The 17,618-nt window shown below is 37.9% G+C and overlaps 3 protein-coding genes across 3 annotated transcripts; all 3 read left to right on the top strand.

Annotated features, from left to right (window-relative positions):
* The first annotated feature begins 2,450 nt into the window (after nt 1-2,450).
* On the top strand, nt 2,451-5,914 carry LOC145774318 (uncharacterized). The gene has a single exon (XM_082585533.1). It carries the CDS (start codon nt 2,469-2,471, stop codon nt 3,048-3,050), a length of 582 nt encoding a protein of 193 aa, XP_082441659.1. The 5' UTR covers nt 2,451-2,468; the 3' UTR covers nt 3,051-5,914.
* Nucleotides 5,915-6,008: 94 nt separating this feature from the next.
* LOC145773719 (uncharacterized) lies at nt 6,009-10,098 on the top strand. The gene is made up of 2 exons (XM_082584853.1): nt 6,009-6,927; nt 7,149-10,098. The coding sequence occupies exons 1-2, from the start codon at nt 6,009-6,011 to the stop codon at nt 7,568-7,570; spliced, it is 1,341 nt and encodes a 446-aa protein (XP_082440979.1). The 3' UTR covers nt 7,571-10,098.
* On the top strand, nt 9,614-17,205 carry LOC145774186 (angio-associated migratory cell protein-like). Its single transcript, XM_082585357.1, has 11 exons — nt 9,614-10,193; nt 10,526-10,630; nt 11,035-11,151; nt 11,552-11,688; nt 12,494-12,595; nt 13,272-13,401; nt 14,359-14,474; nt 14,772-14,857; nt 15,178-15,268; nt 15,933-16,087; nt 16,860-17,205. The coding sequence occupies exons 1-11, from the start codon at nt 10,139-10,141 to the stop codon at nt 16,936-16,938; spliced, it is 1,173 nt and encodes a 390-aa protein (XP_082441483.1). The 5' UTR covers nt 9,614-10,138; the 3' UTR covers nt 16,939-17,205.
* Nucleotides 17,206-17,618: the final 413 nt, after the last annotated feature.

Below are 17,618 nucleotides of genomic sequence, written 5' to 3' on the forward strand. Positions count from 1 at the left end.
CTCATCGACAGCCCAATCAACGACGCATTGCGAACTGTAACTGGATGCCTGCGCCCAACTCCAACAGAGTATTTACCAATCCTCGCAGGCATCCAACCTGCTGAGCTTCGCCGAAAGGGAGCCCTTATACAACTGGCTCGCCGGGCGGGGGATCCTAACCACTTGCTTCATGCAAAACTCAACATCCCACCTCAGAAATCTCCCCGGCAATTAAAGTCAAGACACCCCTTTGTGCCAGCTGCTGTTGAATTACTACATCCATTCAGCGATCATGCCATCAGCGCAGCACACTTCATGGAAGACAATTGGAATGCAGCGTGGTGTGCCACCGACACGAAACTACATCGTTTTATACCTCACCCGGTGGCGCGCCCCCCTGGTATGGACCTGCCTCGGCCGACTTGGGTCCAGCTCAACAGAATCCGAACCGGAGTCGGTCGCTTCAATTCCAACATGCACAAGTGGGGTTTGGCTCCCTCACCGGCCTGCGAATGCGGCGCGGAGGAACAAACTGCTGACCATGTCGTTCTCGAATGTCCGATCTATAAGGCACCAAATGGAACGCATGGTATAGCAACGCTGGACGAAGCTACACTCACCTGGCTCTCCATCACCTGCCCTGAAATTTGATTTGATCTAGTCTCAAACGAAAGAAGAAGAAGAATTGACACGAGTTTCCAAGTTGCTAGATCTGCGTTTTTTCCTCCGAGGCTGCCAGTACAAGAAAAATTTTAGTTTTGATGACATTGCTTTCAGAAATTTTTCCATCTTGAGCTACTTTTGGTTTGTTTCATCTTGCAACGATCGGGTTACTTTTTAGTGGCAATTTGACTAAAAATTTTGGAAACATCTGGCAGCACGTCTTACCGCAGATTTTCCAATCCAACGACTTGCCAATTGCCATGTTGTGGACTTGTGGTTTACAAGCAGTGCTGCCACTCCTAGTGTTTTTTCACTAGATCTAGTGTTTTTGGGTTGCATCTAGTGTTCTAGTGTTTTTTTTTGCTATCTAGTGTTTTTTAGCGCTTTAGCGTTATGTTGGTTTGCATAAGTTTGTGACAGTGTCAAAGTAGCCCACATATTTTTTGTTTGGCTACATCAATGTGTTTGTAGTGCTTTTCAAAGTGGACAGCGAGTTTTTTGTCTATTTACACCCAATGATGACCAAATTTGAGATATTTAGCATGAATACTTCAAAAAGTACACACAAATAACTGTGAAAAGTGTTTAAAGTAGACTAAAGTAGGTGGCGTAACTTACCTTTTGGTAGGCTTACATTTTGTCGGCTTACATTATGTAAGGCTTACATGGTAGGCTTACTTTCGTTCTGCTGTGGATTATAATGGTAGAAGACGAGGCACCAGTTTACACTTGTTTATAACAGTAGGTACTGTAGCCTACAGTAGCCTATAGCCTAATCAAAAAGTGGACTCTTAATATTATACACTGCCAAGTTGATGAGTGTGGAGTTCTTAGACTACACTACGTACCTCAAAGATTGTGAGTAACAGTATTATTGCGTTCTTGAGTATATTTGCAAAGACCAAATTTGGAGAAAATTTGGGCAAATTTTGTTTGCCCCCCCAAAATGTTTTACTCTCCTACGGCTTCAGGGCTCTCACTTTAAAGGAAATTCAGTTATATTTTAAAGACTTTTAACACTCGCTAACGCCATTGGCTGTAATTTTTGTACATTGTGCATATAAATGATCATGTATTTATGATACTAGTGTTTTTTTGTGAATCTAGTGTTTTTATCAGTCAAATCTAGTACTTTTCCATGACAAAAGAGTGGCAACATTGTTTACAAGTGGTAAAGGTATATAATCTAGCTTTGTAAAAGTGGAAGCACTGTCTGGTGGTTAATTCTGTTTATTTATGTTTGTTACAACAAACAACAAATAGCATATACTGCAGTTCGCACAACTAAAATTTAGATCAACAATAAGGTTTAGAATTGCTAGTTGTCCTTCCTGCCCTTTTGCGCCTTTATGGGTTTAAGCTTTAATGTTTGCATTTTGTTGCTTCTAACTTTTTCCAGACCCATGGCATGTGATATTTTTTTGGTTTGATATTCGGAAATCAAACATGAAACTAAAGCTTCCCACCACATTGCAGCAAGAGAAAAAAGCCTCAGATTCTGGTGGCTTAAAACTTATCAAACTATGTTTTTGTTTGAGAAATCGGTACGGTAGGCCTATAGTTTTGTTTCGGCTTGGTGCTAGGACTGGTCATTCATCACTACAGTTTTACACATATCGGCAAGATTTAATATATACCAGTACCATAGTTCTTAGAATTTGGCCTAGTTTTGAGTGTCAGTCAGGCTTCAGGAAGATACAGCCACTTTCTTTTAAGTAATGTACGGTATATAGTTTATATACTGTATCTTAAATGTAATATAGCATTAATTACAGGTAAACCTATAAGCATATGAAATTATTTATAAATTGCTTGACTGTGTTGTGATGGATAACGATTCCAATAAAACTGACAAATGTTTGGAAGGTGCACAGAATACAGACGTTTTCACAGAGAACAAAGACGCTGAAGTATCCTCTATTGAAAAACAAGACAAGTTTTTAAGGTTATTGGGAGGGAAGAAAGAAAAAAATGTTGACGCTGCTTCAGAATGGATGAGCAGGTCCAGATCAGCTGATGAAGAAAAGAAGGTTCAAAAAGGCCTTGAAAGTCAGTACAATGCTTCTTTGAATCTTAGACTAACTGGGAAAGCTAGAAGACATGAAGGGATTGGGTTTGATCAGCCAGAAATGGAATCTGCAACACATGTGAAAGACCACCAGAATCATGATTCTCAGCATGATTCATTACACCAAGATAAGAATTTACCAGCTCGTAGACGTAGTCGAAGTCGTTCTCCGCTGAAAAATAAAAAAGATGAAAAGGATACTTCTGCCACATATAGTGATTTGCAAAGCCAGGGAATCACTAGTACAGGATCAAAAGACGACAAAGACACTGCTCATGTTAAACCAATAAACAAAAAGAACTTTTACATGCAATTTGCAAAAGCTAAAGATTCTAGCTGAACCTTAAATCTGAAGGCTTATGAAGGAAACTAACCTATAAAAATCAACTTTGCAACACATGGATACAAATCAAGACTTCTGGATAGTTATGCTTATTGTTTTTAATATTGGAAATAGCCACAGTGTCATAATCAACCTTAAACTTTTTAAAACATTTATCAATTGGTTCTGTAATTCTTCTTCTGGCTTTATCCCCACTTCCAGTGGGGTCGCCGATGCAGATAACACTCCTCCACATCACTCTGTCAGCAGCATCCTCGTTCACTTCCACTATTCTCCATATTTTCTGCCATCAATCGGTTCTGTAATTAGGGTCTTTAAATTTTATGCCAATTATAATTTTAATCCAGAATCCTCATTCAATTTGCTACTGCAATAATAATTTATAAAAATTATATATTTTTTGATTTAATAAGGGCATACTTAACAATAGCTTGGAGATTCAATAGGCTATGACACTTGTTTCAAATGGGTCTAACTGTTGTTCTGTATAAATTATTCATTATAAGCACTGACATCTCAAAGAATTTGATTTTGTTTTAGTAAGTTGCATTTTGAGTAAGTTGCATTTTGCTTCATGAGCTTGAAACCAAATACATTTTAAGCAAAAGATCTTCTGTCTGAGTATTCTAACGATTGAGACATTTGAATAGATTGTTGTTCACTTGTCTATCCAGATAAGGCAGTGACAAAATTTGATGTGCCAGAGCCCAGGGGCAAATACATTGAAGGATCCACTGCCTACAATCTTGATGCAAGTACATGACTCAAGACCAACAATCTTATGAATAGTTGGTAAATTTGTTGACTTTAAAATGTAGCAACTTAGGTTTTACATTGTGTGTGCATTTCTGTATGTTGCAACGTATATAAAAAAAAATTATTACACAAAACAGACCAATTGCAACTGTATAATTATAAAACACTTTCAATTGTTAACATATTGCTTGAGACAGGGGTGGGCGACCGTTAGCTTCGTTGGTTCAAATATACATAACAAAGTTAAGCCACATTCCAAATTTTCAATTTTTTGAAACTGTCATAAAATCAAGACATTTATTATGTTGAAACAAAATAAAGGGTGTCCGACGTTTTTTTCGTAAACAGTTGTTCGTAAAACATTTCTTCGTGCATGCAATTGACCGTAATACTAATTGTTCGTAAAACAGGTGCAATTCTTAACAAACAATTAATTAGGGTAGCTTACATGCTAGAGATGTGCTAGATTTTGACGTGCTGTAGACGAGCAGACAGAGTGCAGAGTCCCTGATTCAGAATGGCAGCAAAAAAGGAAAGCCAAAACTTTTGTATGGTGACCAGCTTTGCTGCAAAGATTATAGTGCACTTAATGCACAAGGGCAAGAAACTACTTATTGGAAATTTGAGCATTTTCAAAGGAAATGTTCTGCACGAGTAACAACAGGGGCGCCGAAACAATTTTTGACTTGTGAGGGAGCAGGATTATGAAAAATTGCACTTTTGTTGCTGAAAGGCCAATTTTTTTAAAACTTTTAAGATAAGATATAGCGATAATGCTCATCTGTCAGCTCACTATCGAGTAATGATACAAGTGTCCACTATACAAAGAAGGACATCATGCTATGTTGTAATGATGTAACCTACTTTGTTGCAGAATTTGTGCTGTAAATATTATTTTGAGCTTTTGATTGAAAGCTTTTGATTTAATTAACAATTTCAAAAATATTTTCATTGTCGAATATCTCGAAAACTAGAGCCAATTCGAAAAACAAAGTGCATTTTCGGAATCAGGGGCCTTGAAATACTTTAAAATGACTCTCACCTTTTGTGCCAAAATTTTTTTGTTGGCCTGTGTTATAATTAGGCTAAAAGCGAATAGCAGAAATTGTTATATTGCAAAAGTGCAGTAGCTTACATGACTTTAAAAGGGCACTCTTGCCCCCCTGTCCCTCCATGATGCCCCCTGCTTCCGACGCCACTGAGTAACAACTGAAAAATTGTTCACAAACAATTGACCTATCACCTGCTTACGAACAATTCACCTATACAAACAATTGATGTATACGAAGAAATGATTTATAAAGAATTGTTTTACAAAGAATAAATTTTACAAACAACTGTTTACGAACAACCGTTTACGAACAATTTATCTATAACCAAAATAAAGACAATAATAGTGAAAACAAAGCATAGAAACAAAATGTTACCGTATATTTCAAGCAGTCCTGGTGTTCATATATCATGAATGAGAGGGATTTTATTGCAAGAAAAAAGGTTTGGGTCACTTCATTGAATGCTTTGACGCTTAGTTAACTAACCACTCAATCCAGGTACTACTTTTACCGAAGTGCTGGCAACCTGAAATTGCTTAAATGTCCTGTTCTGTCAGAAATGATCGATGAGGGATTACATGAAGGCTAGCTTTGAAACATATTCATACACATCAGCACATTCAGCAGAGAGTTGAATCAAAGTAACGATGACATATTTTGCAACAGCAATGATGCAAATTTGGTGCGTTGCATAAGCTTTGAACTAGTTTAAGAAAACTCAAAGTAATAGATTTCAATTTACTTTTTTGTCAGCGAGGCATAAGTTGCACACCCCTGACTCAAGACATACCTGTGAGAGCAAGGCAAGAATTGTCTTTGTATGTAATTATGTAATGTTTTGCTTATTAGTCATACACATAACGTTGATTGATGGAGTGAATATTTTGAGATGATTCTGGTCCTGAGTCTTTATTCACTTGCTAACAATCTGGTAAAAAATCTTTTCATCATTTAAATTTTTTCAGTTTTTCAAATGTTCTATTGTATTACCGGTAAGCTCTGTTTTAGGTTTGTCACAAGCACAATGCTAAATCTATTTGCTTTTATACACTTCAGGAATTGCTTAAATGCCTAATCATGTTGTCTGCAGTTAATTTATTTACTTAAGCCGGTTTGTGTCAACTTCAGCATTTTTTCCCCATCCAAAATGTCAAAGAAAGATCCTCCGGAACTTCCAGGATTTTATTTTGACAAAATAAAGAATCGTTACTTTAAGTTGCTGCCTGGCCAAGAGCACTTAGATCCTATATCTAGAGAAACCTTGTCAAAACAAAAGGTACAGCAACGAAAAGAAAACATCAACAAGCCAAAGATTCAAAGACCTTCCAAACGAAAATGTATTAATATCTCAGAATTCATAATGCAACAACGATGCTTTTCTACAAAGTCTTTTGAACAAAATGTTTTGAAATCTTTAGTTGGAAATAGTTTTCTTGACAATGAATGTTCTTCTGTTTGCATTGAATATCCAGAAGCTCTATGCTTTCAAAGATCTAAGCCTTCTCCTGATTGTAGCAAATTACTACTTAATTATCAAAATCATCAAAATTCCTTCTTAATTAGCGTAGACAGATTGGATAAAAGAAACAGAGTTTTTCATTTTCAGAAAACAAGACTTTGTTATAATCAATACACAAACACTGTATTGCAAGATTTTTCCTATGCTTCTGTTCGATATAATAATAGTGGAATTGTAGCCGTTACTATTCCAAACTACACCGGTGGATCATTCATACATATGCTGCCAGATGCTAATGAATATGTAGATGTTTGTTGGAAAAACATTCGTGAATTTTCATCAGCCTGTGAGTGGAAGCAAGAACGGCTTATTTACTCGATGAATGCAAACGTAATGGTAGTGCGAGATGTTGAAAGACACTTTGCAATAAACAGTACATGGAGTGCTGGTGGAGTTGCTATCAAAAGCAAAGTAAATCGAGAAAATCATGCATGTTCTCTGGATTATTGCAATTCATTGCTATTTGTAAGTCATTTACGTGGCAACAGTTTTGTATATGATGAAAGGGAGAAAGGCCGAAGTTGCATTGCTATGAATGAATTGTTAGGTATGTTGTTTATGTTTTCTTTACATAACATGTATCTGATCATTGTATTGTAAAGGTCTTTGATGGTATTCAAGCTGTTTTATTTTCAGTTATATATATTTTTTGTCAGTTGTGTTATTGAATCTAAATCTAAAAATACTATCCTTTTGAACCAGCATTTGATAAAAAAAACTGTTTTCAAGTGTAACTTTGTGTATTTGATGCTCTTGCATGTTTTTCAGATGGGGTACTTTCAAGTCACATTAAAGTGCTACATAATGGATTATCTTTGCTGATAAGATGCTTTGCAACATCTGATTGTCTCCACATGTGGGATATAAGAAATCCAAGAAGACCTGTAATGCTGTATGAGAACAGTCACAGCAAAAGTGTAAAACCTTGGAAATATAAAAAGTGGTTAAATGGATATACAGATTTTTTTGTTGATCCTCATGAGGAAATTATTTCAAGCAACCACCAAAATTCATTGGTTCTACAGGATGTGAAGACAGGAACAGAGTTATTTCAATCTAACAAAATTCGTGGAATGTATTCAAAACACTGGCCTTTGTTTTGTAATGATGGTGGAATTTTAGAAGTTGGTAACACACTAACTACAAAAACAAAATGGTGGCCTTTGGCATCAAGTAAAGTTTGTTGTTAGTTTAATGCCGAAAAAGAACAGACAATATTTATTTTGTTATTTCTTGTTGCAATTGTTTGACATTTCAGTAGTATACTAGGCCGAACTGGTAAAATTGACTTTTGAAAGTCACACTTGTCTTCCCCACACTCGAAAGCAGCTTGGTTGAGTATATAGTGAGAGCACAAGGCCTTGGGTTTGCATGACGACATGCTTCACAAGAAGTCACTTTTCCATCATTCCCCCATTGATCTAATCTACTATCACAACTTTTGCTAAATGGAAAAGAATATTACAATTATTCTTGCAACTGTAGTTCAGCTTTTGCTGTGAAAGAGTTTCAGTTTTTCAAGAACAGTTTTTTATTGTGCATGAAAAAATTTACTAGAATAAAAACTTTGACAGGTTTCATTTCTACTTGCTTACCACCAGTGCCGGTCACATTGGTCATCACGGTTCAACAAAGCTTTTCTCTTTTTCTAAATCTTATCACTTCCACAGTGTTCTTTTCCATCTTCACTTTAATTCTTGTTTGTCTCTTCCTTCTGTTGCTGTCGCTTCGTACTGTTGTCATTCTTGTCAACCTCTAGGACCATCTCATCATATTCATCCCCACCATCCATACGTTATCGTTTTGTGTCTTTTTCATCTTTCTTCTTCCATTCCCTACAGCGTTACATGACCATGTTTCATCTTTTTGCATATACAGGGTGAACAGAAAGTCCTTGGACCAACTTATAAACGATTTATTAATAGAAAATACATAAAATTTCATCAAAAGGTATCACAATGAGAGTTTACAATACTATTACTACGAATAAATTTCTTCATTTATTTTCAATGTGGCCACCCTTTACTTGGATAAATCTCTCGGTTCTTTATCGGAAGTTTTCGTTCGAGGCACTTAGCTCATCCTGGGGTATTTTGGCCCATTCCCGCAGGAGTGATTGCTTCTGAGCATCGACACTTGGGTGAGCAACAGAACAAGCCTTTGCCTCCAATAACGACCACACACAAATGTCCATGGGGTTCAAATCAGGCGATGAAGGAGGCCACATTATTTTGCTCAAGAATCTTGGAAGTTGAGCACCAGGACGTGAGCACCAGTCCTGAGTCTTGAGGTGTGGGATGGTGCACCATCTTGTTGGAATCTGAAGGGCTTATTTTTGTAGTGGTTCTTCATTTTGTCAACGGCTGGAACCAAAATATTGTTGATGTAGTGGTCTGAATTGATTTTTTCCCCTCAATCCACGAAAATCAGAGCATACTTCCAAGTTTTAGAGATGGCGGCCCACACCATGACAGAAGACGGTTTTTGACTGCGGTAAACTGTTCTTACAGTATCTTTAATATCTGCTGAAGACTTTGCATAAATTTTATCATTATGATTATTGCACTGAGCTTTAATTATGAAGAATGTTTCGTCTGAAAAATGATCTCTTGCCATGCCTGCTTTCAGTTCTCTGATAAGAATCTGCGCTCTTTCAAGTCTCTTTTGCTTTTGGAGAGATGGATAGAACTGCCGTTTTCTCATCTTGTAAGGAGACAACTGAAAATCCTTTTCCACAATGGTTCTCATTGAAATGTTGTTCACATTCATGTCTTTTGACAGGTGGTTCTGTTTGGGTTTCTCCTCACATTTCTCGGACAGCCTTAAACACTTTCTTTGTTCGAGCAGTGTGAGGTCTTCCACTCCTAGGACGACCTTCAGATGTACCAAGTTGCTTAAATCTATTCACAACATGGTAAACGGTGGATTTGGCAACTTTTAAGAGCTTAGTGATCTCAGAGTTGGTTTTCCCCGTGCGGTGGAGCTGAATGATGCCTTCTATTCGGCTCTTTTTAAACCTTACAATTAATGCTCACAATTATACCTAAACTTTACAGAGTTTAGCAAGATATTTAACATATTAAAAGGCGGAATGGCCCGTTTCGGTGAGTCCGATTCGGTGAGTCCGATCCCTTAACGGGGGATTTTTTCAATTTTTTTTTAAAATTATCGGGTACTGTAGCCTAATTATCATTGCCGTTTTAGGATTAGGGGTTTGGGGTTAGGAGTTAGAGGTTAGGAACTCACCGAATCGGACTCACCGAATAGTAGCAGACCCAATGCTTTGGGTTGAAGATTTATCGTGTGCAATTGTTTTTCTAAATAATTTTTTATATGTAACGAAAATGTACCGTTAGAAGTTGACTTTTTAACATCATGTTCATGCTCTGCATTAAAAGTAGGTTCGTATTCCTTAAAAATATGCTGAAGTCAAAATTCTTCAAAGCGTTTAACATTCTCTCAATATCATTCAGTGGTTGAAATTCAACAGCATTCTGTCAACTTTAAAACAGGCACAATACACATTTTAGCTTTTACAAAAAGGAATTTTCCTTAAATGTGAGGATTTGTGGATTTGCCAAGCACTTTTTGGCACGATTTTAGTGCTTTCTATATATAACCCTCTACGTGCTTGTACATTACTTTACTGAATTTCGTTGTATTGTTTTTTGTTTTGTTTTTTATCTACAATTTGCCTTCTACACTGTGTTGTTATTAGGATTTGTGTAATAGTGTGAAGTGAAGCAATTAAAATACAAATGGAGAATTCAACTAAACAACCAAATGATGATGAGGAAGACTTAAATGTGGAAGGTTAGTAAAGTATAGTTGCAATCTCTATGCTTAGTTCAAATAGTTCAATGCTAAGAAGTTTTCAAATTCAATCTTGTTGACCGTTGAAGCCACCTATGACAGACTACTTCAAGAAAACATGTCAATATTCACTCCCAGTTTCTTATTATATTGCAATTGCATAGTGCATACTAGCTAGTGATTTTCGTATTTGTAGAAGCTAAGTTGCTGAACTGGGTTAACTGTGAAATTGCTGTGCAACTTAGAAATTAAAAGAATCAATTTTAATTGTAATTTTTTATTAGTTTGCGTGGTTCGTTCTTAAGGAAACAAGTTGCTATATTTTGTTGCAGAAGAGCTGGCTGGTGAAATGTATGAAGCTGACATTGATGATGAAGACCAAGACATAGACTCCGAGCAATACGACAACTCCTGTGTTGAGTTCTCTGCTCACAAAGGTGGCGCGCTTACATTGAGTGTAAACTAGTCGCACCTTCAGTTACAAGTTACTTGTTTTTATGGGTGTGCAGGATGATTTTGTCCATCCAGTCTTTTTCAGCTTATTTGAAGACGAATTTCTAGACGTTAGACACGCTTAACTTATCAATTACTGTGGTTTAACGTGCCCAAAATAACGATTTCTTGGCAAGTTCTAAAAAGAAAACAAAGCAACAACAAACAGTATGAAATTGTGTATCTACAATTGCAACTTCGGATTCTTTATAGACTTTTCAGGAAACCATGCCAAATCAATTAACTTTAAAAAAACATTCATACTTGAAACATTGTTTTCGTTGTAACATATTCATGTTTAGCTTACATTTGTCATGTCGACAACGCAATAACGATTCATTTCCAACAGGGTCTGTGTTTGTTGTCGACGTTGACAGGAATGGAAAGTACATTGCTTCCGGCGGTGAAGACGACAAGGCGTTTATTTGGGAACTAGAGACCGAGAAAATAATTCTGGAAATTGAAGGTTTCTTATGTTTTTTGTTTTGCATGTTGTGTTTTCTCCAATGTCTCATTTCGTGACTTACCAGTGACATTTTTGAGATTTTGCTTGTAAATGTTACTATTCAGTTTACATCAATGAATATTTTAGATTAAATATTTTCACGTGATACTCTGTTGTCATCGTTGTGAGGCTCCATTACCCAATGGTAACACCATATACGTCTGTTGCACATTTGCTTGTTCGATGTCAATGGAATGTGCCACAATGCATTTTTTCGTAACACTATTTCTTGTTTGGGGAAAACTACATGAAACTGGGGCTGAGTCTGGATGTGCCAACACATAGTCAACAAAATCATAGTCAGCTCATCATGGCAACACATAAATTTTACTTGTACTAATAACATGAATTTCTTCCGCAGGTAAAGACAGTGTCACTTGTGCTTGTTTCAATGCCGATTCCTCCTTGATTGCGGCCGGAGATATGAGTGGTGCAATCCAAGTGTGGGATGTGCAGGCAAGAAAGAGGATCTTCGAGTTTCAAACGGCAGACTTGGAAGTAAGCAGAAGTAAACACGATGCCTGGCAATGGTGGTATCCGGTGGTTGAAGATTTAGCTTAGCAACAAAATATAGTGGACAGGCAGGCAAGGTAGTGTATTTCCATGGCCATCTTCAGACATGACATTAATTATACTGCCAAAGACACAGGCACATGCTCTTGAGCGGTGTTGAACCGATGCCCTTTTGAGTGCGGTGCCAGAGCTTAGTCGAGTTATTTGTTGTGTGGATTTAGCACAAACATTGCGTCCAAGGTGTGCATTCCGAATGACATTTAAGCGACTGAGAATTTTTTTTCTCAAACTTAAAAATCTTTTCAGAAACCGAATTCTCGTTACTTCACATACTTGCTGAGGTTTTGAACCACTGACGCAGGCTCAGCCATCAAGGATGGCAATTAAAAGTTTCCGTTTGTATTTGAAATTTAGTCGTCGGTAGACCATTCTCCATTTTACTTTAAAGAAGCCATTCTATTGCTTTAATGAAACCATTCTATTCCTTTAATGAAAACTCGTCTTCCCAGTTGTACACCCAAGAAAGTGAATCATTCATTTAGCTCACGGGACGAAAGAATTGTGTTGAAAGTATTTTTCTTTCAAGTTCAAACTATTTCTCACTGACAGTTCTAGACAGTCGCGTTTCTTATGTTTCACATATTGTTGCTGCTCATGCAAAAAAAATTAAAACTACATCAAGATTCATAATATTTGCAGTTAACAACGTTGGAAGTTGTTAAATGAATATCTCATCCAGTCAAGCAATTTGTATCAAATAATCGGTTTTTAAATTTGTCTCTGGTTTCAGTGGTTGGCTTGGCACCCGGTAGCCGCCGTGCTGATGGCAGGAACATCCGATGGGGATTCTTGGCTCTTCAACGTACATAGTGGTGAATACAAGACCTTTCAGGTATCTTGTTCGTTTTAAAAGACTCGGTCTATAAAATTTCAGCACCTGGCTTGTGTTAGTGTAATAACAATAATCTGGGATTGTTGAATCAGAGAAAATTTGCACTTGCTTACTGACCCAAGTGCCTTCCCCACAAAATTGGTAACTGCGGTTTTGATGTTCCTCTGGTTTATGCTGCACACTTATAAAAGTACTTAGGCTAAATTTTGTTCTTTTTGAGCATGCAGCATGGAAAGTGAGGACAATAGTTCACTTCCTTGCGTTTAATACCGCTGAACTATTCTTATTGTAAAGTTTCGAAGTGTCTCGTATCTACGATAAGCACAGCGCACATTGAAACAACTTTGTTGTTAACTAAAACCCGGCGAAAGGAATAGCGACCAGCACTCGGCCCACTCGGCCCGGTATCAAACTTTCAAGGTGGCATTGCAAGCATATTGACATCATTGCGTCAATAGTCATATACCCTGGCTAGGTATTGAGCGGAACTTGCTAAAGAATTTCCGAAAAAAAATTTTTTCTACAGAAAGTAAAGAATTTCCACCAGCCTTGCATGAGCTCACCGTCAAAGCCAATTCTTGGTATGCTTGGTTGGATCATGGTATTCATCCGCTCATACCATTGTTTTTAGTGTTGTTTTATCCAAGATATTGACGTTGTGTTTTTGAATGCACAGAGCCCAGGTTGCAAATGCACTTGCGGAAAAATCCTTCCCGATGGAAAGTCTGCAGTGCTGGCGTATGGTGACGGATCCACCAGAATATTTGACCTCAAAACACAAGAAAGCATTCACGCCATCAGCAAAGGTAGTCAACTAGTCATACTTACACTCTGCTGAATTTCATGCTTTTCAGCCATGTGGTTTTCTAGATGTTGTGAAATCATTTCTTTTTGTCATTCTTTAGTTCAACGGTTTGACTTAGTTGTTTCATAAACAATTAAACATGTTATGCTGAAGTTAAAATTAAAGAGCTGAATTTATTAAGTAGTCTAAACATTGCCGATTTTTATTGGAATTATGGACGGGTCTCGCTAAAGAAGGGAGTGCGAAGGCTTTTATTACGTCTGACAATAGAAGGGCTACTGTTTATCGTAAATAATCTCTGTTAATCGTAAAATGACAATTGGCACCGATTGCAGTTTAACAAATCTTGTTATGATAACCTGTATTTCGCTATTAGTATCAGACCTGGATATTCACTGCATGCTCATGGTTACTTGTTAATTCAACTACCCGTACCGTATACTTGCTTTACGTTTAGTCTACTGTGAAGGTTTAGTTAAGAAAAGCACCGTACTGGTAACTTTTGAACCCTCTTTCCAAACAAGTATTCTTTAAATATGCTGTGCGTAACATTTGCTGACTGTTTTCTGTAGCTAACTGTACCAGCTGCACTACAAAACTTTCTGCAATTTTAAAAAAGAATCGCATGCCCTGTACAAACTACCGCCTGGTGGTGTCGTGAGAATAAGGCAACCGCTGCGAGCCTACGCATCCCTTTCTATTGATATCCCTAGTCTCGCCGGATGGAGATTATGACAATCAGGAATATGCGATTTTGTGGATCTACAGTATTATGCAATCACAAAGTGATCAAAACGCATCGTAAAAAATAAAAAAAGAATTGCACTAGCCGGGCACTGAAGCCTGGTCTTTTGATCACCACGCGTGAGCTCTGGCGCGGTGTGGTTATAAAGTGCACAAATACAGTATGTGTTTCTTGATCTTTTCAAATGGGTTTGAACTTGCTTTCAAATTCTAGGCAAGGAAGCTCATCGTGACGGTGTCAATCACATTGCGTCTTCAAGTGATGGACAGACTATTATCACCGGATCGTTAGATGGCAGTGTAAAGCTGATCAATGCTGCTACAGGCAAGGTGATAATGTTTTTCATTTGAAGTGCAATATTTTGTGCTTTTAAATTAATTGTTCAATTGCTGTGTTTCCATACATGTGTAGCCACAGTTGTATTTGTCACTTGCACTTTACGCCCTTGGTTTCTCATCGTATTTTCCACATGAAGTAAGTAGGCGTTGCCTGTTGTGACAAGCAAACTTTTCAAGCTCATAACAGAATTTTTTTTTTTCTGTTATGAGCTTGAAAAGTTTGACAATTTTTTTTTGTTTGAAGTTTTTTTTTTGAAAAGCTTGAAAAAATTGTTTTTTGTTTTAAAGGTATCCGCCACGTATCGTGACCGAGAACAACGGAATCTTGGCGAGGATGTGAACAACAGCATCGAACATGTCGGGTATTCGGAAAGGTACCAATGATAGTCTGCTCAAGTGTTGCTTCTAGGTTGTTGTATGGAGGGCTGGAGGCATTGTAACTCCACTGCAGTCTACCAGCTGCGGCCATTCTTTGTAGATATTTGTTGCTGTGGTGCATCGTGCTTGCGAATTCATCAGTGCAGCTGAAGGAGTAGCTTCCAACTAAAATACGTCACTTTAAGCAATATGACCTTTGGAAAATAAAGGTGTTGAGATTGTTCATGCAATCGCTTCATCCGTTTTTTTACAACTTATTTGACTGTATTAAAGAAACATTTTTTGCTCCAACAAAATACAATTTATTTTTGGACAGTCTTTCGTTGGTCGCCACCGCCTCGCTGAATGGATATCTCACTGTGTGGGATCTCAAGTCAGGAATGGTCCGTGCAAGATGCAAACACCCGGTAAGCCACTTTGGTTGTCACAATGGTGACTCTCGTCTGTGTATCTACCAATGCTCAGGTCTGGTGTTGTAGTGCATGTACTCAATTCATAAACTAACCGATTCAAGACCTGCGTATAATAATTGGATGCCCGTGTGCAACCCCAACAGGTTACCAAGTACTTTTCTATCTTGCAGGCTTACTTATTGGTTTATCAAGTTTAGCAGAAAGAGTTAAGCTTAATTACTCAAAGCTATCTGAAGTTAGCTACTCATTTCACCGTGCACACATGAATGTTGATATCTTTGTTTTAAAGCGATCTGCTAGTGTGGCACGACATAAGATAATGATTGTCTGGAAGTCACGACGTTTTTTCTGTTATATTATTTGTTTCAATGGAAATTTTATCGAAAGTAGCCCAACTGTTGTTCAACATCAAACACCGGTATTTTTAATGTGTGAGTACTTTAATCATACATAGGGCTCGGCTATTAATAGCAAGTGGGCGTTTTTCTTGAAAAACCGTTTTTGATGCTCCCACAAGAAAAGCCTGCCAACAGCAGTGCTGCCTCACTGAAGACCAATTTATCGATTGAACTGCCAGTATTTTTAAAAACTACCCTTTTCAAACTGACCATAAAATCTATTTGTTTGTGTTGATTCGAGTGTTTTAAACTTTTGCCAGGATGGAGTCACCCGATTGCTGTGGGACAGCAAAGGACATTCTGTCTTCTCAGGTTGTTTGGATGGGACCTGTCGACGGTGGAATGTTAGATCCGGTGAAATGATCAGCGTCTTTGTCGGACACAGAGATGAAATTTATGATTTATCCCTCTCAAGGTTTGTATACTTCGTTTAACCATTCAGACAGCAAATCAACCATTTTTTTTACATTGATTCAACGTCTGCAGACGTTAAAAAACGGTTGATTTGCTCTGTGGGGTGGGATGGCGCAACGGATAAGGCGTTGACTTTCCAATTATGCAAACCTGGTTCGACTCCCGGCTTCAGCTGGTTGTTGAAAACACCGCTCACCTCTACCCAGGGTGTAATAAATTGGGTGGGCGTAATTGCTGAAGTAAAGGCGGCCGAGAGAAAGGAACTGGCCACCCTACTCTCCTTAGTGCCGAAGGCTTAGTACAATGAGAACCTTATCTTCTCATACCCGACACTTGAACCAAGTATGGGACCCCTCTTTACCTTTACCTACATGCAACTGAACGGAGAGCAGTCCTGAAATGCGTTGCTCAAGTGCACACCCCGAGAGTCGAACCAACGTCGCTTGATTTTGAAGCTTCTTTCACGAAGTCACGCGCTAACCAACTGAGCTATCGGGGCGGACAGAGAATGATGTTAAGATGCAAAGTCGTTTCCATACCACTATTGCTGTATTGAATGGTTCGGACCTTAGTTTTTCAAGATGTACCAGGGTAGCACCTGAAGTGTAGTGAATAGTGATAAAGGTCGTTTATAATGTTTCCTCGTATTGTATTTGCATCTCATCACTCAAGGAAGTTGTAGTAGATTTCCTCGACCGTTTTTCCATTGAGTTTCTCTGTTACCGTCCCCAGCTTATTGAGTTCCACATTTCAAGTTGAATCATTATTTGCAGAGACGATCGCTGGTTGGTATCAGCTTCAGCTGATGGCAGCGTGAGGGTCTACGACACTGTGGCGTTGACCACAGATTGACCGCATGCCGCTTTCTGCATGAGCGTCGATGGTGCACAAGAGGTGTATGGATGGATCGTGCCCGCGTTATTGTGTCTTTCCAAAGGAAGACAGCAGCAGTTTTCATTCGCTTTCGCCAGCTGCGAAGCACAGCTTTGAAATATGAGGATCTTGCATTCAAATTTCAACAAAAATCAATTTTCAAAATTTTTTGTTTACCAACTGAATGCATACAACGCCTGGTTTAGTTGTGCGCTTGACATTTGTGGCAATAAAGTGAAATCGCACACTGTGGAGAAATCCGAGTCAGTAATGCAGCTAAGGCATCATTTCCAAACCATGAATATCGAATAGTGAATATCATACTGCAAAGAAATTTATTTTCACACGAGTCAGTTCAATCATATATAGCTAAAAATCGATTTCGATCAGCTAGAAGCTAGATCATCTTCAGTTAAGCTTATTCAAATAGAATCATTTGAATATGAATATTTGAATAAGCTTAACTGAAGATGACCTAGCTGATCGAAATCGATTTTTAGCTATATATATATGATTGAACAGACTAGTGTGAAAATAAATTTCTTTACATTACAAGACATGTAACCGAGTCGTTCGTATCAAACATTGTTGTGGGTTTGACACCTGTCAAAAGATGCTTTATTTTCTTGAATATCATAGACATTACTTCGAACGTCACT

Source organism: Aplidium turbinatum, chromosome 7, assembly GCF_918807975.1.
Source record: "Aplidium turbinatum chromosome 7, kaAplTurb1.1, whole genome shotgun sequence".
NCBI lineage: Eukaryota > Metazoa > Chordata > Ascidiacea > Aplousobranchia > Polyclinidae > Aplidium > Aplidium turbinatum.

Excerpts from the sequence above, each read along its gene's own strand:
- LOC145774186 (XM_082585357.1), top strand. The coding sequence starts at position 10,139 with ATGGAGAATTCAACTAAACAACCAAATGATGATGAGGAAGACTTAAAT. Across the intron at positions 10,194-10,525 it reads GGAAGACTTAAATGTGGAAG|AAGAGCTGGCTGGTGAAATG; the intron begins GTTAGTAAAGTA and ends ATTTTGTTGCAG. Across the intron at positions 15,269-15,932 it reads GTGCAAGATGCAAACACCCG|GATGGAGTCACCCGATTGCT; the intron begins GTAAGCCACTTT and ends AACTTTTGCCAG.
- LOC145773719 (XM_082584853.1), top strand. The coding sequence starts at position 6,009 with ATGTCAAAGAAAGATCCTCCGGAACTTCCAGGATTTTATTTTGACAAA. Across the intron at positions 6,928-7,148 it reads TGCTATGAATGAATTGTTAG|ATGGGGTACTTTCAAGTCAC; the intron begins GTATGTTGTTTA and ends CATGTTTTTCAG.
- LOC145774318 (XM_082585533.1), top strand. The coding sequence starts at position 2,469 with ATGGATAACGATTCCAATAAAACTGACAAATGTTTGGAAGGTGCACAG.